At 50.4% G+C, this 27,215-nt stretch overlaps 1 protein-coding gene across 2 annotated transcripts in view; it reads left to right on the forward strand.

The window, feature by feature from the left end:
- The window catches only part of SETD5 (SET domain containing 5), a 149,869-nt gene extending 143,266 nt beyond the window's left edge, over positions 1–6,603 (forward strand). For both annotated transcript variants that reach the window (XM_026659304.2, XM_026659305.2), the window contains 2 exons: positions 4,017–4,102; positions 4,278–6,603. In XM_026659304.2, coding sequence (XP_026515089.1) covers positions 4,017–4,102; positions 4,278–4,877 — 686 coding nt within the window. In that variant the 3' untranslated portion in view covers positions 4,878–6,603. The remainder of the gene's footprint in view (positions 1–4,016; positions 4,103–4,277) is intronic.
- The last annotated feature ends 20,612 nt before the right edge of the window (positions 6,604–27,215 follow it).

Consider the following 27,215-nt stretch of genomic DNA (forward strand, 5'->3'; position numbering starts at 1 on the left):
TAAACAAAACGACAGTGTATTAGATATTCAATTCAATGATTCCATAGAGTTTAAAATCATCAAATTTTGGTGTAGACCTGTTTATAAGCCGACCCCCGCTCTTTGATGCGTCACTTTTTTACCAAAAATATTCGGCTTAGTACTTAAAGAATCTCTTCTTACTGATTTTTATACTCTTGCTAGTGTAACTCATTTTGTGCCTTGGCTGTTCTGATTTTGTCCCTACACACTTGTGCTTTTCTTTTGTACTCCTCCTTAGCAAGTTGGCCATGTTTCTGCTTCTTGTAGGATTCGTTTTTGATTGTCAGGTCATTAAAGACTCCTGATGGAGTCATACTGGCCTTTGAATACTCTTCCTACCCTTTCCTTCACATCGGGATAGCTTGTAATTGTGTGTTTAATATTGTCTCTTTGAGGAACTGCCAGCTCCCCTGAACTCCTTTATTCCTTTGATTTCCCCGTGAGCCTTGACCTACCAGTTCTCTGAGTTTGTTAAAGTCTGTTTTTCGAAGTCCATTGTCCTTATTCTGCTGCTTTCACTCCTTTCTTTCCTTAAAATAACTAAACCTGTCATTTCATGATCACATTCATCCAAATTGCCTTCCACCTTCAAATTGGCAATCAACTTCTCTGTTAATTAGAATCAAGTAAAATAGCTGTCCCCTTGGTTATTTCTTCCACCTTCTGCAATGAGAGGTTGTCCCCAATACAGTCCCATAACTTACTGGAAATTTTGTGTTTTGCCATAATACTTTTCCAACAGATGTCTGGGTAGTTCGTCCCTAATTACTACCAACTCTTGTGTTTTGGATATTTCTCATGTTTGTTCTAGAAATGCCTCATCCCCCTCCGCTCTGTGATTTGCCTATAGTAGAACCCTTGCCATGACATCATCCCTATTTTCCCCTTTTTATCTTTACCCAGAGTCTTTCAACCAGTCTGCCTCTCATCTCCTTCTAGACCTCAGAACAAGTCTGTATATTGTTGATACATAATGCAACACCTCCTCCCTTTTTATCTTGCCTCTCTTTCATGAACAAGCTATATCCCTCCGTGCCAATATTCTAGTATGAGACTTGTCCCACCAAGTGTCTGTGGTGCTAATTGCATAATTTATCTTATCTACTAATACTTCCAGTTCTTCCTGTTTATTCTCCACACTCCTTGCATTTGTGTAAAAACATCTAAGATGTTGAGCAGATTCCCCCACTGTTTGTTGCTCCTATGACCCTATTTTAATTTTCCATGTCTTCCCCGACACAGCAACATCTAGTCTTCTGTTAAGATTGCCTTTTTTATGCCTACCTGTAGGCTTTTGTCACCTGCCCTCTTTGAACCTTGTTTAAAGCCCTCCTTGCTAGGTTGGCAAGTCAGTGCATGAAAATGTTCTTCCACTTCTTGGTCAGGTGAACCCCGTCTCTTCCCAGCAGACCTCCTTCCCAGAACAGCACCCAGTGGTCAAGGAAGTCAAGGCCCGCCTTCTGACACCATCTGTGCAGACATCCATTCAGCTCCAGGATGTGCATGTCCCTGCCAGGGACCTTACCCTCAGCCAGGAGGACAGACAGACACCACCACCACCACCACCTGCACGCCCACAGCCCTGTAGTCACTGCTGATCTGCTCAGGGTCAGACCTGGCAGTATTCGTGCCCACATGGATGAGCAGCATGGACTAGTGGTCAGAGGGATGGAGGAGCCTCAGCAACCTTTCAGAGATTGCAGTATGTCCACTTGGCATCAGTTGGCTACTGAGCCTTTCCCTTCAAATGTTAGGGCATGCTCCACCCCAAGGAAGAGGCAGGGTCTTCCACCTGCTTCAGAAACTTGCCAGTGTGTAAGATCTGTAAAGCTGTGCTGTGGAGCGCCCCACTCAGTTTTGTCAAGCATGACGCCTTGAATGCCGTGGCTAGTCTGAGGCCAGGTTCAGAAGAGCAGTATTCCAACTGCTATTTGACTGATGTGGCTGGCATGCCTCCATGCCACTGCCTAGAGGGGATACTGTTTGCCAGTCACCTCCAGGGGGATCCACTTCAACACTTACTCGAAGACCGGTTACTTCCCCCACAGTAACTGGTTCTGCAGGTTGTTGTAGTCCCTGTAGATCCCACAGCCTACCCTCCAGACCAACATTTCGAAGTCCTCAGCTTCACGGGTGTAACGAGGCTGCCTCTGGCGGGACACAACTGAGAGCATCAATTCAGGACAAATTGCTCAGAGCAGGGCAGTCACAGCCCAAGGCTGCAGTTCCTTTACTATTAAGGCACCAAACCAGCCAGACTAAGAGGACTTCGGTCTCACCCCACTGGCTAACCACAAGTCACACAAGCAATTCCCTCAGACACTCCAGTTTCCCAGTATCACCACCAGTGCCACTCGTCATGGGGACGAATGGTTATGAAAACCAATACCCCAGTAAAAGAAAAAAGGTTCTCCCGACCCCAAAGGACCCAGACCCAGGTCAATATATGTCAGATCTTACCCACAAATCATGCCGTTGCCAATCCTTTAGAATCTAAAGGTTTATTCATAAAAAGAAAGAAATATAGATGAGAGCTAGAATTGGTTAAATGGAATCAATTACATACAGCAATGGCAAAGTTCTTGGTTCAGGCTTGTAGCAGTGATGGAATAAACTGCAGGTTCAAATCAAGTCTCTGGAACATCCCCAGCTGGGATGGGTCATTCAGTCCTTTGTTCAGAGCTTCAGTTTGTAGCAAGGTTCCTCCAGAGGTCAGAAGCAGGATTGAAGACAAAATGGAGGGGTTTCCAGGGCCTTTTATATTCTCTGCCCTGTGGCAGGACAGCCCTATCTTCTACTGTGGAACATCACAGCAGCAAGATGGAGTTTGGAGTCACATGGGCAAGTCACATGTCCATGCATGACTCAGTTTGCAGGTGGCAGCCATGGCTCACATGCTACCTTGAACATTCCCAGGAAGACTTCTTATGTGGACTGGAGTCTCCCACGGTCCATTGTCAGTTAAATGTTTCTTGACTGGGCACTTAATTTGCAAATTCCTTTCTCAAGAAGCTGACCAAATACTTCACTAATGCTATTTAAGGTATGTCTACACTACCCACGTTACAGCGTGGCCGCAGCAGCGCTGTGACTTGGGCAGTATAGACACACTTTATCGCCGGGGGAGAGCTCTCCCGGCGATTAAAAAAAACAACTCCAAATGAAAGGTGGTAGCTTTATCGCCAGGAGCATGGCTCTCGGCGATTAAAGCTCTGTCTATACTGGCGCTTTTCAGCGCTAAAACTTTTGTTGCTTGGGGGGTATTTTTTCACACCCCCAAACGACAAAAGTTTTAGCACTGAAAATGGCAGTATAGACAGCCTTTGAATCAAACACATTGAGATACAAGTACATAGGCAATATTTATAACTTCAACTACAAAAATGATACACACATACAGATAGCATAATCATAACCAGCAAATCATAACCTTCCCATAGACACCTCACACAACCACCTTTGTACAATATTTGCTGCAAATATATAACGGTTGCAACAATGATCTATATGGTCACAGTTTATGTCAATAATGTAACAACGGGTTTGAACTGTGAGGGAACTGAGGGAGGGTTGTGGCTGCCCCACCCTTCATGCCCTCATGCAGAAGCACGAGGAGGCTCAGAGCACAGGCGCAGCCCCAACAGATACTACTGTGAAAAAGTTAAAAGATCTTGTGCACATGAGGCTCATGCTCCCCTACAGTGTGCTCCATGCCGACTACAACATCTTGAAGGATCAGTTACTGGGTAAATAACCATTCTTTACTCATGCTGGTGGCTCTTGTGGGCTGTTGGGATTCTCCAGATTGCCGTTAGTTAACTTCTTTTGGCTTCAGAGGGCCCAATGACTTGAGGTGCTGGGTGGTGCTTTTGCCTTACCTGCAGCAGGACTGTGGAACAAGATAACTGGAGTCACACAGATGAGCTTAGGAGAGATCAGTTGTGGCCCTGGTCCAGGAAGTGAAGTTTAAGGCTTGACTGTGTTATGCCTTCTAGGTACTGCTGAGGGAGACACCCCAGAAGTTCTCAGTTCTGCACTCAAAGGACCAGCAGTTTACAGCCCTTCTAGATACAGCTACCAGGTAAGATCCATCATTGATTTCTAGTCACAGGCAAGCATCAGAACCTGCAGTTCATTGTCAGCAACTGCTCAAGTTGCCTGAACAGCAAACAGTGTTGCTAAGTGGGGGTTAGTAGAGAGAGGAGGAAATATTTGTGCTCTGACACTTTTTCTCTCCCTCCCCCACCCTTCTCCAGCTCCTGCAGTCTGACAGCCCCCGAGCAGAGTCCCAGGCTCTCCTTCAGCAGAGTTCCTCCCCCTACAGAGGACACTCTACTCCGTCTCCTGGGTACAGCTACCGAGCAGCTCCACCGAGAACAGGACACAACCCCGCTCAGGGCTCGTCAGAAGCATCCCTTTCGTCCACCTCCTATTCCAGCCCTGCCCATTCAGTTTCCACGGACTCCCCAGCTCTGTTTGCAGGGAATTCTGGGTATTACAGCAGCCAGCAGCACTCTGGAAGCATTAATAGCAGCCTTCTGAAGAAGAGTCACTCTGCTGCTGCCAGTCCAGCACAGCAGGTTGCTGCAGACTTAGTATCCTTGGGGTCGGTTTCCCAGCCCTGCACAGGAGCATCAGGCTCCAGCTCTGCTCCCCAAAGTTCCAGATCGTTGCAATCAGACTTGCGGACTATCAGCCTGCCTAATTCTGGGCAGCCTGCTCTCCACCAGAGCTCCAGAGGGTCAGGGGTTTCCAGTTCACAGCACTATCCACACCGTGGGGGAGGCAGTGTCCATCAATATAGACTGCAGCAGCTTCAAGGTCCAGGAGTAAAGACTCAGACAGGACTTTCCTAGGGTTGCCTGGATTCAAGGAAGACCGAATTGCCCATAACTCCTTCCAGCTACCTCTGGAAGTGGCTTCTGGGCCGATGCTGGGAGCTTGCACCTGATGCTGGGGGTGCAGGGGGTCAGAGGCTGGAGTCTGGAGTAAATGAGTGAGACTTGTGAGCAGCGGCAGCCTCTGCCCTTGGAGGAGGATGCAAATTTCTCTGAGGCAGAGACTGTAGCAAAGCTGGGTACATTGTAGAAAAGCAAATGGTTCTAAGTGCAATGACTGTGATGCAGCCTCTGTCTCCTGTCCATGCCCATAGCCGTAGTCACTTGTGCAGTAAGGACATCTTTTTAAGTATGAAAACAATTTAAAGAAAAATCTGGGGGAAGTTAAACTCCAATCCCAAAGCTCTCTTGTAGGTCAGGTTCTCAGTGCATCTGGGGGGGGCGGGGCGGGGGGCTTTCATCCGTTATCATTCCAGTTACAACAGACCAGCACACGCACCACCTTTGGGCCTGGGCTGTGACCCCCCACAACCAGACCCATTTCCATTGTGATAGACTCCAAGAACTGGTCAGTTAGCACTGGGACTAGGAGAGAGTGAGGGAGTGGGACTGTCGCTGACAGGTGGGTGTTGGGGCTCTGCAGGATGTAACTAAACGGGGGCGGTTCCTGTGAATGTCACTAACGGGGATTTGTGAATGTTTGTCACTAGCTGGGAAACTCTGAATTGGTGTCGTATGCTGCAGTGTATCATCAACGGGAAGGTCTCCATGAACATTGTCACTGTGTGAGACTGGGGGGGTTGAGTAGGGGTGACACTGTGGCGTCACTGCTCTGGGGGCTGTCCAAATGAGTCATGTTTGTACTGGGGTCTGTGCGTGGGCTGTGGAGTGTCTCCCCCAGAGTGCATGGTTGGTGGGGACTCCAGGCCTTGGTAAGTTGGGTGCTGTCGGTGTAAAGTATCACACAGAGTGAATCCTCCCACCTAGGGGTAACATGCATAGAGTGGCGCCAAAGCCAGCCCAAAGGGGGTGTGCTGTCAGTTCAGCTCCATACGATTGCCAGCTTCTTTCTCACTTGTTTACTGTAATATCAGGCGTGTTTTTATTTATCTAATTTTATATTCAGTTATAACCATATTAGGTTAGCTAATATACAACAGGTAGAGTCCCTGGTGCTGCAGTGGGCCTTCTCCTTTTTCTGTTGGACAAGATAATGCTGTGAGTCTGTCTCCCTGTCTTTCAAATGCACAGTCTTCTTCCTTTTTTAGGGCTGTTACAAGTTCTCTAATTCACAATTGAAATCAGGTGTTTGTTCAAGGTAGGGGAGACTTTTAAAATATTAAAACAAAGTAACTTTCTCCAACAGTCTGACTGAGTGTGTGTTGGGGATTGAACTCGTCACCTGGAATGCGGGTGTCTCTGTATACTGTATAAAATAGGTGTAAACTTCACTCAGTTTAGACCTGGGTGTGTAGTCTCCCATTTCATGCTGTGTGCAGCATGGGGCAGGCAGGCTCTGCCCTGCCTAGTGGCAGCAGTGGATTTGGGGGTTGGGAGCAGCATGCAGAGGTTCCAGCACCTCGGCATGTGCAGGGTGCAGAAGGGAGGCACCCTGGAAAGCTCTTGGAAAGGTGGGGGCTGCAGCTTCTGACTCTAGTGGGGTTTTTACACCATGCTGTAACATTTGAACTTTCACAAGAGATGTAATAATTTTGATAATAAAAATACTTAACTTGAAAATCAACATTTTGGAATTTCCTTTCCCATTTTTTAGCGGCTTTAATGTCCTCACCCTGAGCACAGACCTACGGCCAGGGATTTTATGCCTCTCTGCCCTGCTTTGCCCCCCTACCCTTAACCCTGGTATTTTAAAGCATTGCAGAGGTCTTGAGGCTAGGAGAAAACTGCATGTATCAGTAAAGGAGATCTGGTAGTTGCAGAACAAATCTTGAATTCTGATTTGGGTTATCGTGGGCAAGTCACACAACCTGCTTATTTGTCAGCTCAGCTGGAATATTGAGTAAAATTCAAAATCCCCAGTGAGATCACATGCTGCCTTGGAATTGAACTTTCCCAGGGATCTGTGAGTTGCTTCCCTTGAATCATGAGATTCCCTGTAGTTAGCCACCCACCATTTCATCAGCCCATAGCAGCTAATGATGTGTACTGTCCGAAGAGGGATCGCCTTGAGTTGGCATCGTACTGGGATACGCAGTAGAATTAAAAAAAACAAAAGACTGAAATGCTCACAAGATAGGCGAAAAGTCAACATAACATTTTCTGGAAGACACAATAACTTTCAATGAAGAGAATTAAAACTTTCCACTTTACAACTTTTATTATGTAAATCTGCTGTTAGAAATTATCAGGCTCTAGGTGTTGAGATTCTGGTTCTTTACATAGATCGAATACTTCCTGGATATTGAAAAAAAATCTTTTTAGCATTTGTGCATACATCCTACATCACTGGGTGTCAAAACAAGAAAACAATCTCTCTGGCTGAGCTGCACAACATTGTTCCATTACACAGCTCAGTAGTCTGAGTCTTCAGCTGCCTTCTCCCAGTTGGCCTTTTCATTTAAAAAGCCTTTAACCAGACTTCATATCTCACAAAACAAAGGTTTACCTTGTGTGGGTCACTCATAGTTTAGCTATGTACAGGAAGGTCATAGGTGATCAGGCTTCTAAATACTTGTTTTATTGAAAGGGATCGGAGGAGAACCTTTCTCTAGGACAGTGGTGTGTGGCCCCAAGATGTGGGAGTTAGACTCTTTTTTTTTTTTTTTTCTCCCTTACTACTTTCTTGATTCTGACTTTACAGTAACTTCATCCTCTAAAGATATCATCTGTTTGGGATTCTCACTCCTGGGTAGAGCACAAGCCAGGTGCCTACTAGCTGTTCTCTGTCACACCCCTGAATGTTGCAGCCAGTTCCTCCAATTGAGCAAGGGGTAAAGGAACTTCCTGCAGGGGAATGCACCTCATGAGCCATCCACCTCCTTGCTTGTGACACTCACACTTTTTCCATATCTATACCTGCCTTCCAGTCTGATCTGGTTAGTTGTCTGAAAGGTTTGAGGCCTTCGCTTCACTTTGGGACACTTTGGTGTGGTGGGTTGGTTTTTTTGGATGGTGTTGCTGCTAACGTAGGGAGGGATTGTTTCTAGTTGAGTCCTCGGGGAATCTGTTCCTGGGCCAGTGCAATTCAATATCTTTAACAACAATCTGGAAGAAAATATAAAATTATTGCTGGTAAAATTTGTAGATAAAACAAATTCATAGTGTGGTAAATGATGGGGACAGGTCAATTATACAGACCAGCCAGGATTGCTTGGTAAAATGGACTAATTTAAACAAAAGATTCAGTGTAATACAGCTAAATGCAAGGTAATACATCTAGGAACAGAGAGTAGGTCACACATAGGGTGTGTCTATACTAGCGACTGTTCACTTCACTTCTCCATGCATGTGGTTGTGCCCTAACCCCCATGTTGTCCACCCCTAAATCCCAGAAGCATGTGTTGAAGGCGAGTAAGCTAGCACACACGAGGGGTGTGAGTGAATGCACAGCCCCATGGCAGTGTGGATGGGGGTTAGGGTACCTCGTCTCAAGCATCTGCAGTCCTCCACCCCCATTGCCATTATGCACTGAACCCTTTTCTTCTGGACCCTTACCCAGCCTACAAAGGTACCTGTCTCCCTGATGTGACAAGCCGTAGTGAGCTGCGCTGACTACTGCAGGACAGCTTTCCACAGCACTCTTTACACATTGTTCAGGTGACAATGGATCCTGCTCCAACAGCAGCTGCCTGGCCTGCTGACCACACCCGGGTGCTGATCAATGTGGGGTGGGATTACACCATCCTCCACAACTTGTCCTGGAGCAGTAGGAACTCCTGTACTGCCAAGTTTCATGGAGGCTGGAGCAGGCAGGTGTTCGGTTGGTTCTGGCCCATGAAGCACTTGAGGCTTCTGTATAGGAGGGCCAAAGACTCCGGCAGTGACTTCATGAGGGCTCATTGTACGTGCAATGACCAGGTGCTCTCGAGGGCTCCCTGTACAAAGCCTGAAATGGCTCACAAGCCCCTCACCAACCATGCTGGCCTCGTCCAACGGGATGCTGATGAGGGCCAGGGAGAGAGGGCAGCAGGGACCATGGAGGATGTCCTGCAGGACAAGGAGCATGTGATTCTGCATCTCTAACTGGAGGAGCTGGTGGAAGAAGCCCTCCTACCCTCCTCCTCTCCCTCCCCCCCGAATCTGAGGAGGATCCCAAACCACAGCAGGAACCAGAACCTGAGGCTGTAAGTTAAAATGGACCCCCACCCTCCCTGCCAATTCTCACCTCTTGCTCTGGTGCTAAATTCCTGATGTTAAGATCCAGGTCATTTGAAGTACTGTGCTTATCCTCCGTGGATAATATGCCATGCATTGCGCTGCCTCTGAGAGATTGAACTTCAATGCTGAAGCCAAGGCACTGTCATGCCCCATCTTCTTACCAAACTTCTCCAACTTCCCCCCGCCATCCAGCCCCAGCTCTGCTCCACCCTGAAATGGGCCCCGAGCAAGAGATGGTTATAAATCAATTATTGATTTCTGATGAACCACTGTTACACATTTGGCTAAAGCTATTTCTTAAAAACAGATTAACAAAACATCACTGTGCCTGTGTCTGCGTTTCTCGGCCAGCATTCAGGCAGCAATGGGCCCATGGCTACGTGGACTGGGAGAAGGGAGGGTCATGTTAGAAAGGTCCCAGTTGGGGATGGGACAGTAGAAAACATGTAGTTGGTTGTCTAAAGTTAGTAACAGCTTTCTTTTGTCCCTTGGAAGATTACACAGTTTCAGTGCTTCTCCCAATCTCCTGATCTTACTGTCCCCTTTCAAACGGGAGCTGCATGGATAAGGGTGGGAGAGGGAGGGAAGGGATCGCTACCACAGTGCACTGTTCTCTCTGTTAATGCAAGAGCTGCTAGTGTGGCTGTGCTCTGCCGACACAAGGAGCTAGTGTGGACATGCAACAGCGGTTTTAATTAAAGCGGTATAACTTCTGCCGCCAAAACTTTGCAGTGTAGACAAGGCCTAAGCCTTGCAGAACAAGGGACTAGTAACTCTTTCAGTTTATAGACTCACCCCTGTGGGCAAAATCATGGGATATGGGTGTCAGCTACAGCCCCTGCACAGTTTGAAAGTCAAGTCCTCTGAAAGCCATCTTATTTTTGGAGCTTTTCTTACGGCAAGCACCCATGGGTAGAGCAGTGTTACCTACACCACTACACTGTCAACCCTAACCCTAACCCTGTTATTGCAAAAGTCCTTCTCGCTGGTCACACACTCCCAGGGGTTAATCGCCCCCCCAAAAACCGTCCCTCTCGGAGCCTTCAGCACGTCCCTGTCAATCCCCCTTCGTTTTACTGCTCCCCAGTCACTTACTGCAGGAAGCGCCGTCCACGGGGTGCAGTAGATCCCACTGCTCCACCAGTTGTCACGGAGTATGGGGGAGTCAGGACCCTGCACCCCCCTTCCTGCAGTTCACCAGGACTCTCAGCCAGCCAGTAAAACAGAAGGTTTATTAGATGACAGGAACACAGTCCAAAACAGGATTTGTAGGCACAGACAACAGGACCCCCTCAGGTCCATCTTGGGGGGGGGAGGGTGGGCCAGGGAGGCCAGAGCCCCCTCTGGCTCCCCTTCATTTCCCCAGCCAGCTCCAAACTGAAACTCCCTCCAGCTGTCTCAGCCTCCCCCCGGCTCCTCCCCCAGCCTTTGTCCATTTCCCGGGCAGAGGTGTCACCTGGCCTCCAACCCCCCTCCTGGGTTCTCACGTTACATGCTCAGGTATCCTCCCTCAAGGCCAGTCTCCCATCCCCAGTGCAGACAGTCCCAGCCAAACTCCCCTGCAACCTTCCCAGGTCAATACTCCCCTCTCCCTGCTGCCTCGCAGGCACCCACACAGTATTCAAAGAAAACATTAAGAACATTCCCACTTAGTCACAGCATGTCTCCTGTTGTACGCTGCATTACCCAGGCAATGGCAATGTTGAAGAGGATTGCAGACGTGATACACCCTGATGTACTCCTGTTTTGACTTCAAAACTGAGCTCACTGTGATCAACACAGCCTGTAAAGTGGAAATAGAAGCTTTTGATGATGTTGATTATATGGAAAGGAATTCCGTATGCCTGCAGAATGCGCCATAGGCTGGTCCTGTGAATGCTATCAAAAGCCTTCTCAAAGTCTATGAAGTTTATGTAGAGCTGCTGTTGCCATTCTAAGCACTGTTCTATTATGTTTCGTAGAGTGAAAATCTGGTCTGTGCTTCCACGCCCTTTCCGAAAACTGGCTTGCTCTTTTCTGAGAACACTATCAACTGCCTCTGATATGCGCTGGACTATGATCTTACACAATATTTTGCTTGGCACAGATAAAAGTGTGATCCACGCCAGTTATTCCAATCACAGAGAGTTCCTTTCTTTGGTATCTTCACTATAACTCCATTGGTCCACTCATCTGGCATTTTCCCCTTTCCCAGACTGATGTAAATAGAGGGGCCAGGATAAATGCTGCTAATTTAGGATTTACCTTGAACAATTCTGCATTCAAGTTATCCTTGCCAGGAGCTTTCCCATTTTTTAAGGATTTGATGGCTTGAATGATCTCTTCCTTAGTTGGGGTGTCTGTGTTGATATCAAGATGATCTTCTGCCTCCTGGATGTTTGCTTCCTCTTTAGGTGGCTCCTTGTTCAGCAATTCTTTGAAATGCTCTGTCCAGCGCATTTCTTGTTCTTTTTCGGTTGTTAGTAGGTGTCCTTGTTTGTTCCTGATGAGAGTGTTTGTTGGTGTCTGCCGTTTACCACTGATAAGCCGCGTCATTTTGTAGACGGTTCCTTGTTCACCACGAGCAGCTCCATCGTCTGCTTATGTTGCCAGTTTATCACTATAATGCTGTTTGTCCGCTCTCACAAGACGTTTGACCTCCCGGTGTGCCTGGTTATACTGCTCGTGGTATCTGTCCTTTAGCTTCTGGGATTTTGTTTCTAAAACTTTTTTCTTCAGGGCTCATCTGGTTTCTATGGCGTCCCATGTGCTGGGTGTAATCCACTCCTTCCGTCTCTTCCGCCTGTAGCCCAGACAGGCTTCACTGCTCTGTTTATACATTTCTGTTACTTTGGGCTTGGCTACACTTGCAGATGTAGAGCGCTGGGAGTTAAAGCAGCCTTCGGAGACCGCAGCAGGGAAAACGCTGCTGTGTGTTTATACACTGCCAGCTGCAAGCGCACCGGCATGGCACATTAGCAGCTCTTGCAACGCCACAGAGAGCAGTGCATTGTGGTAGCTATTCCAGTGTGCAAGTGGCTGCAGCGTGCTTTTCAAATGGGGTGGGGGTGGAGTGTGAAAGGGAGTGTCTTGTATGTATGTGGGGGGAGAGACAGTGTGTTTTGGGGGGCAGAGAGCGTGTCAGCCTGCTGTCTTGTAAGTTCAGACAACAGCAGACCCCCTCCCCCCCACCTCTCTCTCTCACACACACACACACTCACAGCAGCAGCATTCCACAGTAATGGTTTGCTTTGTCCCGGAGCAGATAAGCATGCCGGCTGTCAGAAACGGAGCTTTGAAAGGGGATGTCTGCATGCCTACAGCCGAGTTCAAAACAATTACCAGAGTGGCCTCTTGACTTAAGGGGATTATGGGACGTTTCTGGAGGCCAGTCACAGCGCAATAATGCAACACATTGTCCACACTGACACCCGGGCATTTCAGCCACGGCGCAGCAAGCGTTGTGCTTCTTGTGGAGCGGGATTACCAGGAGCGCTCCAGCTGCAGAGTCCAGGCGCTCTATGTGCCTTGCCAGTGTGGACACCTCAGGTGTTAGGGTGCCCGGGGCTGATTTAATGCACTCTAACTTGCAAGTGTAGCCAAGCCCTTTGTCCCACGTCTTGTTGATCTCCTCATCTGCATTCCTCTCCTCTTCATCAAGGTCTGCAAGTGCTTGAAACCTGTTCTTTAACTGCAGAACAAAAGTTTTCTGTATTTCAAGGGACTTTAGATTGTCAATATCATAACATCTATGTACCTTGTTTGGTGGACCCACACTTCTTAGTTTTAGCTTGATGGAGCTTGTCACAAGGTGGTGGAGCTTAAATACAGTCTGGAAATCATCAAAATACAACACCAAAACCAAACTCAAGATTTATCAGAGCTGCGTACTTTCAACACTACTTTATAGTGCAGAATGCTGGGGAATGAGAAAGTCTGACATGTCCAAACTGTTTTCATTCCATACAACCTGCCTTAGAAAAATCCTCCGTATCTTTTGGCCCAGAACAATCTCAAACCAAGATCTATTGACACAGTGCAGTCAAGAGGATCTGAGCACCATCATTGCCAGGAGGCACTGGAGATGGCTCGGCCATGTGCTTCAGAGGGAAACTGATTCCATCACCAGAGTAGCAATAAGATGGACACCTGAAGGCAAGCGAGAATGAGGCCGCCCGAAAACAACATGGCGAAGAGCTGTGGAAGCCGAGCTGAAAAACCTGGGGCACAGCTGGGGAATCATTTGAAAGACTTGCCAGACACAGACAGGGGTGGAAGAGCTTTGTCACTGCCCTAAACGCCAGAGGCGTAATAGGAACATGATGATGATGAAGTGAGGAGAGACTCAGGCATAGACACCGACTCCCTGGGTGCTCCAGGCTCAAGCATCCATGGAAAAAAATAGTGGGGATGGTCAACCCACCAGCCACCACCGTTCAGCTGGGCCACTATTTAGCTGTTCGGCAGCTGGCATGCGGCCTTGGGGGGAGAGGGCGGAGCGGGGGCAGGAAGATGTGGAGTGAGGGTGGGGCCTCGAGGGAGGAGGGTGAAGTGGGGCAGGGCCTTAGGGCGGAGTGGGGGTGGAGCACCCACTGGGAAAAATAAGTCAGTTCTTACGATTTTCTGTCTTATTATCTATCCCTTTCTTAACGATTCCCAGCATTCTGTTCACTTAATTGACAGCCGCTGCACATTGAGCGGATGTTTTCAGAGAACTATCCACAATGACTCCAAGATCTCTCTCTTGAGTGGTAACAGCTAATTTAGACCCCATCATTTTATATGGATAGCTGGGATTCTGTTTTCCAATGTGCATTACTTTGCATTTATCAACATTGAATTTCATCTGCCATTTGGTTGCCCAGTCACCCAGTTTTCAGAGATCCTTTTGTAGCTCTTCGCGTCTGCCTGGGACTTAACTATCCTGAGTAGTTTTGTATCATCTGCAAATTTTGCCACCTCACTGTTTACCCCTTTTTCCAGATCATTTATGAATATGTTGAACAGCACTGATCCCAGTACAGACCCCTGGTGGCCACCACTAGTTACCTCTCTCCATTCTGAGAACTGACCATTTATTCCTACCCTTTGTTTCCTATCTTTTAACCAGTTACCGATCCATGAGAAGACCTTCCCTCTTATCCCATGACAGCTTACTTTGCTTAAGAGCCTTTGGTGGGGGACCTTGTCAAAGGCTTTCTGAAAATCTAGCTACACTATATCCACTGGATCCCCCTTGTCCACATGCTTGTTGACCCCCTCAAAGAAGTCTAGTAGATTGGTGAGACATGATTTCCCTTTACAAAAATCATGTTGACTCTTCCCCAACAAGTTATGTTCATCTATGTGTCTGATCATTCTGTTCTTTTTGCCCGGTACTGAAGTTAGGTTTACTGGCCTGTAATTGCTGGGGTCACCTCTGGAGCCCTTTTTAAAAATTGGCATCACTTTAGCTATCCTCCAGTCATTTGGTACAGAAGCTGATTTAAATTATAGGTTACAAACCACAGTTAGTAGTTCTGCAATTTCACATTTGAGTTCCTTCAGAACTCTTGGGTGAATACCATCTGGTCCTGGTGACTTATTACTGTTTAATTTATCAATTTGTTCCAAAATTTCCTCTAATGACACCTCAATCTGGGACAGTTCCTCAGATTTGTCACCTAAAAAGAATGGCTCCGGTTTGGGAATCTCCCTCACATCCTCAGCCGTGAAGACCGATGCAAAGAATTCATGTAGTTTCTCCACAATGGCCATATCGTCCTTGAGTGCTCCTTTAGCATCTCGATCGTCCAGTGGCCCCACTGGTTGTTTAGCAGGCGAGTGTGGAAAAGAACTTCAGGGGCTGATCTTGTTTGCATAGGCACACTCACCCGCCTAGCATGAGCCCACAGCAACCGAAAGTGGTTACTTTGGCTGATGTGGGATCCCCAGTTTCTCTGTTATTGGGGCAGGAAGAATAACGTGTTGTTACCCTGATTATGTGAATCAAGGCCAGTGGAACTGTTGTATGACAGAGGGACTCACCATTAACTAAGTAGCACTCGCTAGACAAGGGGCATGGGTTCCAAAACCCAGTGAATTGAGAGAGGCTGGGGACAGGTATTTGTACCTGATGGTATAGGCCCCTTTTGAGGGCCTGAAGCACCAATTGCATCTTCTCCTCTCTCCACTGTTTGAATGTAAGAGCTAATTTTGATTCCATTAGGAGTCTAGTTACAGGCTGCTGAGCTGAATTCACTCTGGGCCAATGGTGCACCAGCACTGGGGCTCCCCTACTACAAGCTGAAATCACTAAGAGCTGAGATCACTGAGTACTGTATTAACTTGTGGGGGAGCCTGAAGATATATTGCTGAGTGGAGCTGAGCCGTTTGTGGAACGGTGAGCGGAGTGGCTGGCAGAGCGAAGCTGTTCTGTGGGACAGTTGGAGTGGCCCACAGGACAGCGAGCGGAGCGGTTTGTGGGATGGCTGGAGTGGCTCACGGGACGGCGAGCAGAGCGGCTGGCAGAGCGGAGCAGTTCATGGGACAGCTGGTGGAGTTGAGCGGCTCGTGGTGAAGGCTGCAGCAGAACCCCATGGAGAGGCAGGGCAGTCGGCCTTGGACCACATAAGGTGCCCTTAACACCCTGCGTGCCCCCTTTCCCCCCCCCATCTCCACTGGGGAAGGGGGTAAAACTCTGCAGAACTTTTGAACTCTGGGGCTGCACTGACCAGGGACAGAGACTTTTGGGGTGTTGGACTTTTGGGACTTTGGGTGATTTTTGAGTTGCTGGACTCAAGAACCAAAGGGAAAGGACACGGCCCAATTTGGTGGGGTGGGTCTTTTTTTGCTCATGGTTTGTGTTAGGAATTCTGTTTGTGGTGTTTCCCCAACATAATGCCGCATTGTTTCCCTCCTTTATTAGAAGGATTTTGCTACACTCAGACTCTGTGCTTGCGAGAGGGGAAGTATTGCCTCTTAGAGGCACCCGAGGGGGTGGTATGTAATTGTCCCAGGTCACTGGGTGGGGGCTCGAGCCGGTTTTGCATTGCGTTATGGAAATGGAACCCCTAGATACTGAACCTGACCCTTGTTGCTGCCAACTCAGACCGGCAGAAGGGTTACATCAATATGTATTATCTGCAGCCTGTATTAAGCTCATGATAGTAAGATAACAGCAGTTATGTAGCCTAAATTGGCCAATGCTTTTTTTATACAACAACCCTGCTCGCTTATGCTAAGTATCCCATAACCCCTTGCAGTCACTTAAGTAAATAATGCAACTGTCAAGACCGGACCCATAAGTGCTTTACCATAGCAATAGGAAGGGAGTTACTCTCACAGGCCTGTACTGGAATGTCCCAAAAGAAAAGGACAAGACACATGATTGGGCTCCCCTAGGAGCTGCCTTCACGTCCTCTGGTCCTTGCAATGCGTGTGTTCAGAACAAAGAGGTAAGGGGTACACCATGGTAGCAGAAAAACATGGTAGAAAACTGATTGGTTAACTCTAGTTTCAGATGACGTAGAGAGGACCTTTGACTTGTAACCAGATAGGGTATAACAATATGACTTTTGGGGTGTAACACTGGGAGGTAGCCACAAGGTCCTGAATTCATCTGCAAATCGTGTGGCTTTTCCAGAAACCCGAAACTAAATCTTTTTTTCTGCGGGTTCCTCCTGAGCCCCCTGCGTTTTCTAGCGAGTCTTGCGGCTCTACCTGGAGGAAAGCAGTCTAGGAATCGATGGTCTGTGGCGATGGCTCTCCCAGTCCCAGCAGGAGGAGCCAGGCTGCAGGCCCAAGAGCTGCAGTATAAATACCCCCAGGTCAGTTGGGGGCTCTGTAGGCTGTAAAGTAGAGATACACATTCCTACAGCAGGAAGAGACGGGAGCGATCAGGGCGTGGGGCCTCTGTGGGGAGAGTGTGGGGTAATGTGGGGGCCCAATGGAGAGAGCGGCTGCACTTCGCGCTCGAGGTGCCTCACGCTAATGAAGAGACAGGTTTCTGAGCAGTGGAGGGCAGCATTCCCCTCAAGTTCAGTCCGAGATATGGACAGATGCTGCTAATGGTGCTGTCTCTGAGGTGGCTCCTCTAGAACGCCACAAGGCACCTTATCCAAATATCTGCCTGGCTAAGGAGTCCTGAGAAAAGTCCATGCCCCAAATTCTACCCCGCAGGTCCCGCTTCCTGGGCCTGAGTCACGGCCCCATTTTCCCCACACTCCAGGGCATGAGCGCTGGGCTGTGCCACTGCTCTCCACCCAGCCATGCCTTGGCACGGGCAGGCACCTCAAGGACCAAGCAGACACAAGCCTGGCTCTGAAGCAATCCCTGACCCTGGCTCCTCCCCTGCTAGGTCCAGGGCACATGGTACCGTTCCAGGCCTGAGAGCTGGCACAGCTCCCCCACAGAGCCCCCAGCTGCGGCTCGGGGAGCCTCGTATCTGTTCCTCTTGCCAGGACAGGGTGGTGGCTCAGACAGATCTCTGCTGGCTGAAGGAGGCCAGCTAGTGAGGTAGGGGAGGGGTAGGGGAATCCCGTCCAACAGCCAGAGCCATTTTCATTGTCAGTGGTGGCCATGTTTCCTCCATCCCACGGCCACCCACTCCCCTGGGGAGTTATTGCGGGGGGGGACGGGGGGGGGACACAGCTTGGCCTTGGCTGGGCGGTGTGAGAGTGTGATCAGTGATTAGGCAAAGGCTGAGCTGCTGAGAGCTGCTCCCATGCTGGCGATGATCAGGCACCAGACGCGCGAGTGTTGCTGAGCCCGAGGAAGGAGGAGGGCACTGGAGCACTTGCACAAGGATTGGGACCAGGGGCCAAGCCTCTTACCATTCTCGACATCTAGCCCCTGCAGATCCCTGCCTGCTTCTGGCCCCACCGCTACCCCTCAGGCTCTTGTTGGAGATGGAGCCACGCAGGGTGGCAGCACAGCCAGGGCAGTGGGTTTGCTGTAGGACTATCTAGGCCAGAGCCCATTTCCAGGGAGCTTCTCTCTCCGGCTCAGTCCGCCTGTCTATGTCCAAGAGAATCGCACAGTCAAGGCCTGAGACTTCAGCCTGCGGACACCATGTGCCAAAGCCCATGGCACTAGTGCCAGGAGAGCTGTGACGGTCGAGTCCAGGACTGGGCTGGAGAAACCCTCTGAAAACCTGATCCGAATCCAAACTCATGCAGACGCTTGGAGGCAGCGTCTGGCTTCCCAGAGGCAGCAGCAACCACCACACTGCACAGCCCAAGGAGCGAACTGAAGCCAGCGGGTTTTTCCGCCTGTTACAACTGCCTCATGAAGAAACCCAGGTGAGGCCTGGGCCCAGCATGACGCTCCAGATTGCCTCTCCTCACCTCTCTGCGGAAGCAGCTGGAAATTCAGGTCCCTTTCATCTTTCTGCACACGGACTTGATTCTGTCTGAGTAGCTGTGTTGCCAGTGGCCACAGCTCTCTCTGGGTGTCAGGCAGGGATGTATTCAGGGGGCAGCAATGGGAATCCCTGGCCTTTCCCAGAGTGAGGCTGACACAGCTGTCCTCAAACGCATCACTCAAAAGCCAGGCCTGCTCTTAGACAGTCAGTCTCTCCCACCCCGGCCAGCCCCCAGCCAGTCACAGAAGGAACGGCCTCAAGCGCCCCGGGGCTGCTGGGGCAGCGACACTGCGGGACTCTTCTCACTGCAAGTAGCCAGCTGGGTCCCGCCCTTGCACCTAAGCCAAAATGAGAGATGGCTCCAGCTCGGCGCCCTGAGCCCGCCTTGTGGCTCCTGTCAGTGTGTCTCGCTGCACGGGGGGAACAGAACAGGGTCTCTCTTGGTTTGGGTGGAGACCTCGGAACCTGGATCCCCAGCACTGCCCAGAGCAGCAGCAGGAACTTCCCAGAGGCAAGTCCTGCCCTTGTCCCCTCTCAGGGGCCTTAATTCAGCCGTGCAAGGTCTTCTCTACATGCAGCATCCATGGCCCAGTAAGGCCTTGGGCTCTGGCGAGATTGCCAACAAGCAGGGACCTGACAGGCCTGCTGTGACTGTGGTCTGCGACATGGACACCCACTCACTGGGCACTAGGCTGAGCCCCACTGGTGCTCTTCACTCTGCCACAAACAGTCTCAGACCCGGCCATTGCTGACTTCATGTACACGGGAGCTGCTGCCTTAGAGGCCAAAGCTCCTCCACGCCTCTGGGCGTCTGAGTGGGGCTGAATCTTACATAAAGCTATAAACCAAATCTTAAGGCTGTCTGGCAGCATCCCCTTACCCAGTCTACCCTCCCTCCAGCCCTCAGTGCTGTCATAGTGCCAGCAACATCATCATCGCCATAGTTACACTAGCTGGCTTTCCATGGCAACAGCAGGAGAATGCTATTGGCAGACCCCAGCTCCAGGTGAGTCACTGTGGAGATGCAGCAGCGGCTTGGGGAGCATCTCAGTTTCTCACTTGTGCTGAGAAATGAGAAATTGTGAAGTGTGATTTCCCATTTCTGGTTTCTGACTTTACAGATGTCCTTGCTCCTGTCCCAGACCCTGGCTGCTTATCACCAGCTGCTCCTCTTCAGACTCATCCTTTGTCCCTCATCTGCCATCCAGCCAAAGGCAGTGCAGGGCACTGAACTGTCTCTGCCCCTCACCCAGGCTAGGAGAATGCAACCACCACACCCTCACTGAGGATGGAGACTGCTGCATAGCAACCCCTCTCCTGATTTAGCCTGGGCTTCCTGCACCAGCCTGCGGGCTGACATTTCATCAGCCTGGGGCAGGGCCCTATCTGCAGAGTTGTGCAAAAAGCAACAGGCCCTCCTGTGGCACTATGTTCATGATGATAAATTGTGAGCGTGCATCAGCACCAGCAAGACCAGGGCCTGCTGGGAGCGCCAGGTTCCTGGGTGTCTACCTGCTGCAGAACTTCCCCCACGGCACAGATTCATCAGCATTGCCCCATCTTTGGGGTCTGTAGCAGCCTCAGTCGGGGCAGCACATTGGCTCACTCTGCAGCTCCTCTACAGAGGATGGGTGCAAGATAAACCAGCAGGGTATTGTGAGACAGCAGGGGACAAGATGACTAAGGAGTGCCCCCAGTCTGAGCAGAGTCACTGGGGTTGTTAAACCAGCTGCAGCTGTCTGCCTTGCCTGCCTTCGAGCAGTTCTGTGCATCACAGAATTTTAGAAATGTCAGGCTGGAAGGGACCTGGAGAAGTCCAACGCCCTGCACTGAGGCAGACCTAGTATCTACCATCCCGGCTAAGTGTCTGTCCAACCTGTTCTTAAAAATCTCCAATGATGCGGATCCCACGGCCTCCCTTGGAAGCCTATTGCAGAGCCTAGCTTCCCTGAGAGTTGGAAAGTTCTTCCTAATATTTAACCTAGATTTCCCTTGCTGAAGATATGAAGCCAATTACTCCTTGTTCTACCTTCAGTGGACATAGAATCGTAGAACTGGAAGGGACCTCAAGAGGTCTTCTAGTCCAGTCCCCTGCACTCATGGCAGGACTAAGTATTATCTAGACCATCCCTGACAGGTGTTTGTCTAACTGGCTCTTAAAAACCTCCAGTGATGGAGATGCCACAACCTCCCTAGATAATTTATTCCAGTGCTTAACCACCCTGACAGGAAGTTTTTCCTAATGTTCAACCTAAACCTTCCTTGCTGCAATTAAGCCCATTGCTTCTTGTCCTAGCCTCAGAAGTTAAGGAGAACATGGAGAACAATTGATCCCCGTCCTCTTTATAACAGCCCTTAACATATTTGAAGACTGTGATCAGGGTCCCCCCCACCCCAGTCATCTTTTCTCAACACTAAACACATCCAGTTTTTTTAACCTTTCCTCAAAGGTCAGGTTTTTCTAAACCTTTGATCATTTCTGTTACTCTCCACTGGACTCTCTGATTTGTCCACATCTTTCCTAAAGTGTGGTGCCCAGAATTGGACACGATACTCCAGCTGAGACCTCCCCAGTCCCAAGTAGAGCAGGACAATTACCTTCTGTGTCTTACATACAACACTCCTGTTAATACACCCCAGAATCGTATTAGTCTTTTTCACAACTGCATTACATTGCTGACTCTTATTCAATTTCTGATCCTCTATAAGTTTCTTTTCTACACTCAGACTCTGTGCTTGTGAGTGGGAAGTTTTGCCTCTCAGAGGTGCCCAGGGGTGGTGTGTAATTTTCCCAGGTTACTGGCTGGGGGCTGGAGCCAGTTCTGTGTTGTGTTGTATTGTTGAAAAGGAACTCCTAGATATCGAACCCGGCCCTGGTTGCTGCCAGCTCCCCTGGCAGAAGGGTTATATTTTTCTCTCCAGCCCCCCAGCAACTATTGTTGCTCTTTGGTGAACTCCCTTTGGCTTGTCAATATTTTTCTGCCAATGAAGCACCCCAAAGAGAATGCACTATTCCACGGGCCTTCCCAGGACCCTATAGAGAAGGGGCTGCCCCCTCCCGGCTCTGATATATGCCTTGGGTGTGCCCCAACACTGGTTGCTCCCTGGAGCCCGGGCCAGGGATGGGGCTGGGCAACATGGGGCGATTCTGCTGTTGCAGGAGATGGGGAAGCATGTGAGGCAGAGGCTGAGCCCAGTGAACATCATCCCACCTGCACTGGAGCAGGGACCTGACAACAAAAGGGGGTGAAGAACAGGGACCATCGACAAAGCCAGCGAGGAGCCTGCTCCAGGTGAGGCCGCACGTCTCGCCGTGCAGTTCACAGGGGCAGGGTCCCTGTGGAGCAGCTCTCTGAGCAGGCCAGCAGAGCCCCAGGGCCAGGGTGGGGCGTGCCACATGCTGGAGAGGGTGCTGAGCACACGGGGCTCTCTGGCGGCAAGGGCGGGGGCAGGAGGAGCCCTGGGGACTTGCAGAGGCTGCCCAACAGCAGGACCTGGGACTGCAGCTGAGAACCTCCCATGGGGGGAGGGGGTGCGGCCTACTCCCTCCAATAATTCATGTGGTGGCTGCTCTCCCCAGCCATGGTGCATGGTGCCTGCCGGGGGCACAGCCTGGGGAGGGAGGAGCCTGTCAAGGAGATGTGGGCGCTAAGAGAAAATCTATCAGGACTCTGGGCTCCAGTGCCTGCCTCTCCCTGCTGGGTCTGCCCCCCGTGGCACAGTGCCCTCCTCCCTGGTCACTGGGTCTCCACTGAGGGGTCAAAGGGGGCAGAAGTCAAGAGGGTGGAGGCGATGATAAAGCTGGGGGCCTCCAGGTGGGTGAGTGCCTCACTTCTCCCCACAGCTCTGGCCTCTCTGTGTGAGCCTGGCACGCTCCTGGGAGCTTGGTGCTATCTCTTGCCACCCTCTGGAGGAAGATGATGTCCCCTCCCTGGCCTTTCTCACCCTGCAGAGGTTGCCTGCCTTGTCCTGTCGCTGGTTGGAGGCAGCCGTTTGGAAGTGGCATGCCCTGTGCCTAGGAGGAGGACAGCACAGATGCCAGCAGTGTCAGCTCCCCTCCCCACCACTGTTCCAGAGCGTGGCATGTGCGCCCAGTGTGCTGAGGACGAGCTGCTCTGTAGCTTGTTAGGAACTCGTGGGATCCAGCCAGCCTGTGTCATGCAGGTGACCAAACAATTCATCAGGTGGGAGCGCCTGTCGGTCCCTGCTGGCCTAGGCTGGCAGGACCCAGCCTCTGCAGCGTCATGCTGGTGTGTTCTGGCCCTAGCTTTGGAAATGTTCAGCTTTGTTTATCGTGTGCCTGGAGGTGACTTAGGAGCACCCAGCCCATCTCCCACCCCTGCCTCAGTGGGTCAGTGCAGAACATGAGAACGGCCAGACTAGGTCAGACCAAAGGTCCATCCAGCCCAGTGTCCTGTCTACCGACAGTGGCCAATGCCAGGTGCCCCAGGGGGAGTGAACCTAACAGGCAATGATCAAGTGATCTCTCTCCTGCCATCCATCTCCACCCTCTGACAGACAGAGGCTAGGGACACCATTCCTTACCTATCCTGGCTAATAGCCATTAACGGACTTAACCTCCATGAATTTATCCAGTTCTCTTTTAAACCCTGTTATAGTCCTAGCCTTCACAACCTCCTCAGGCAAGGAGTTCCACAGGTTGACTGTGCGCTGTGTGAAGAAGAACTTCCTTTTATTTGTTTTAAACCTGCTGCCCATTAATTTCATTTGGTGACCCCTAGTTCTTATATGATGGGAACAAGTAAATAACTTTGAATTGTTCCTTGTCTCAAGCAATGGGACTCCCGCTGCTTCCCAAGGATGGCAAGCCCTTGCTCTGGTACGTCTGATGGGCAGCAAGACTCGCCTGATAACAAGCCTGAACCTCCCCCTTTCTGAAGCGCCATCTGTTGTTCCCCCTGCCAGTCCTGCAGTGTCTGGGCCATGCTTCCCTATCCTGGGGGAGGGGCAGGGCAGAACGTGCGCCTTTGGCGCCGCAGTAAATTGAGCCTCCGAGTGCGTCCCTTCCTTCACCCTCTGGCCCTCGCTGTGCCAGCAGGGAAGCACCGGGACACCACCCAGCCACGGCCTTCCTTCGCCAGCCCCTTGCACAGCCACACTGAGGAAGGAGAGCCTTTGGCCTTGGGATCTGCATACCAGTTACCTCTCATCAGCATATTCCCCTCCTCCCCAATTAGATCAGCAGATTTAGGGCCTTTAATCTTTCTTATGAATCAGACCCTCCATGCACACCTGGATCGCTGGCTGGCCTTATGTCTGTGTGTCTGTGGTGATGCGGGCCCTGGAATGGAACACAGCATTCTAGGGGATCGCTGCTACGGAGCCTTGACCGAGGGGCTGTCACCTCTCTGCTCCATGACACCTCTGCACATGCAGCCTAAATCGTGGCTTTGGGCTTTTTTCCTACCATATTACATTGCAAGCTCCTCTTCAAATTTTCCTGTGCCATTGCCCCAGTCTCTTTTCTGCTTTCCAGCTCTCTCTTTGACTGAATAACTGCTTCCAATTATTTTCCCCCAGATGTATTAGCTGCATTCTTACAGACTGCTTCTTGCTCTGTTGCAACCTGCCCGTATTTCTATCCTTTCCATATCCCCTCGTATTAGTTCTTTGCCCTTGTTGATCTTTGCAACTCCTCCCAAGTTAGTACGCTCGCCTCTCTGAATTTAATAGAGGAGTTCTTTGTCAATAATCCCAGATTCATACCAGTCCCTTGCTGGGCACTGCCCCCTCATTAAACATATTGCCAGTCTCACGCCACACCATGGGGTTCCGATCCAATCCAGTTTGAATTATATTTTCCAGTAAGGTTTTGTGAAACACTGTATCAAACGTTGTACTAAAATACAGATATATTACAGCTACTGTATTCCCTTCTCCACTTCAATCAACAAAACCAATCACATTTATCTGACACAAGCTGTAATTTGTATCCCCCATATGCAGAATCCGCTAGGTTCCCAAACTGCTCTGTGGAGAACTGGCTGGTTGCTGGGTGTTGGCACCATCTCCTTGTTTCTAGCTGCTAAATTGCTTTAAAAGAAATTTATAAATTCACCCAGTATTTTCCTGTTGACTTCTCCGCATAAGCACTAGCAGTCATTGCTACAACAATGTTATGCTGATTGTGAACGGAAGGGGAGAAGGTGCTGGAGGTGGTGCTTACGAGGAGTGTGTCAATAAGAGACCTGTGAGCTGTAGCCCATGCTTTGGGTGTTTGAGAACCCCTGCTCTAGATATTTGCGGGTTTGTGTTCGTGTATTTTTCTTAATATTTGCTATTATTTTAGTGGAACAGAGGTTAGACTTGTCGGATAGGAACTGCCAGGATTGCACTCCTCCTGTCAGAAAATTCACTGCTACATTTGCTTTTCTTCTATTCTCCACACCTTCCGATTTCGCTGGGATTTTTCAGAAAAATTCTCAGTGCTTCAGTAAGGGAATCAACTAATTCCCTTAGTGCCCAGGGCTGCAGCCCAGCCAGAATGGCTGGCTTTGTATGTGTTTGCCTCTCCCCAGCATCCCCTTAACTGCCTCTTATTCAATGTATATTTACAAAGTCTTTGTTGCTTCCTAGTTGCCCAAATCTCTTCCCTTCTCATTGTAGAGCGAGCTTTCAGAGAGCAGTAAAATAGGCCTGACCCCTGGAGTCACCAGGACTCCACCACCAACCTGCTTTCCGCCTGGAGCTGCTTCCCCTGGTGGGTTTGTGAAAGCTCCTTTGGTAGCATCAACTTACTTTGTTTTCTTCTCTCTTCCCTGCAGAATCTGCATATCCTTGTTTGGTTCCTTCCTTCTCTTCATAACAACAGCTGCCCCAACCATGACCCTGATTTCAGTGCCGTCAGCTCCCTTGTGCCTCTACCTTGCCTCAGTGAAATACCAGCTTCTCGCGCTGCTCCCCTCTCTGTTAATAATGGGCTCTTTCCCCTTGACATTTCTCTCTCTTTCACACACACCCCCCACCCCCTCATGTGCCCTGTCCAGCTGCTTCTCGCTGCAAGGGTACTTGGATGTTTTCCCTTCCTACTCCACCTTCAGGCTGTGGCTGAAGGGACCATCTCATGGCTGCCTCCAGCTTTGCATTCACACGTTCAGTGCTAGTGCTTAGAACTTTATTGCATTGCCAAGGACTGCCTGCTTTCCGGTGGTGTTGGCTTATAAAGCCTGTGCCCATGGGACTATGAGGAACACAGGAAACCTGACACACTGACCTGGCCAGCAAATCCAGATCCCTAGCCAGTGGGATTTGGTGTGGGGAGTGGGAAAGAGGGGAGGGGGTGTGTGAGAGGGCCTCTCGCTCGGCTCCAGCTGGATGGTGTGATGTGGGCACATTGGTCTCGCAGTGTGTGGCTAAGGTTTAGCTCTAGTCTGAGGAGCTGTTGAGGGGGCTGCTGTCACTATGGTTACTCTGGGTGACTTTCCTTCCATTTCTCAGCCCTCAGCTCTGCCCTTGGGATGGTGGATTCTATGATGGGACAGGAAATGGCACCGTTCCCTGCAAGGGGCACTGCCCCTCCGGGCTCCTAGCTCGGAGGCTTCGAGAAAGCCAGCCTGGGAGGGATTCGTGTCTCTTTGGGCATGGGGAGTCCCTGCTGCATTCTGCCTCTCCTGACACTTGGCCACAGACCGGTCAGGCAGCTCAGCCCTCCGCAGCCTGGAGCTGGAGCCTGTGAGGGGCAGGGCTCCTGCAGCAGGGGGGGTTCCGGGAGAGACCCCCTCCCTCTGTTCCATTGCCCCCTCCTCCAAGGCTGGCCCTAAGGGAGAGATGCCAAGTTGCAGCTTCGCTTATGCCAGTGGAGATAAAAGCACCATATATGTTGTGATGGTATTTGGCACCAGCCTGAGACAGAATCAGAGAGGGGAGGGCCCCGGAGAGGGAACAGACCCAGCAGCAGGGGAGGAAAGACTCCCATCCCCACCCCAGGTGTGGTTTGCATTTCCAGTTGCTCCACCTTACAAGGGGCCTGGCTGAGGTTTACATTCAGTGCTTGAAGTGAGCCAGATGTCTCGCAGCCGCACAGGCTGGGCCAAGCAGTGAGCCCCACTCGCAGTAGAGGGAGCGGGGGGGGCAGGCCTTCTATCCCTACAGTCTGGGATGGGGAGGGAGCGTCAGTCTGCAGCCCCTCCTGCCATCCCAGGCAGGATGGAGGTAAAGTACAAAGTCACGGTGGCTGGAATCCCCGGGGGACTCAGAGTCACTTTACCCTGTTCAGAGAAGATTCATTTACACATAAAAGTATGAAACGTTCCAGTCTCAGGTGCTGGGTTTCCCCAACAGCAGAGTGCAGAAAAGCTGAGCTGTACAAAACAGGGCAGGGGAGGGTTCCTGGCTGAGTCTGCAGTCCTGGGGGCGTCCCAGACAGACTGTGGCTTGCGCCAGCTGCATAAGGAAATGATATGGAGGAAACTCATCTGGAAGCATTCTCCGGAGGGAGCATGGAAATTCCAGAGGTTCTTGGGAATGTAGAAATCTGTTAAAAACTCTGTCTTTTTCCTTGAAACAAAACTGCAGTTCGTTGCTCCTCTTGAAGCAGGTTCAGGGGGATTTGGCATCAAACTCCCTCCATCTACAACCCCCGAGCAGGGGGAGGGAGCCAAAGCTGGTGAGTCGCATGAAATGGACGGGCCGTCATGGACACAGGGCACGGCTGGCAAATCCCCAGAGAGGTTGGC

This window comes from Terrapene carolina, unplaced genomic scaffold (assembly GCF_002925995.2).
Source record: "Terrapene carolina triunguis isolate 2854851 unplaced genomic scaffold, T_m_triunguis-2.0 Scaffold627, whole genome shotgun sequence".
Lineage (NCBI taxonomy): Eukaryota > Metazoa > Chordata > Testudines > Emydidae > Terrapene > Terrapene triunguis.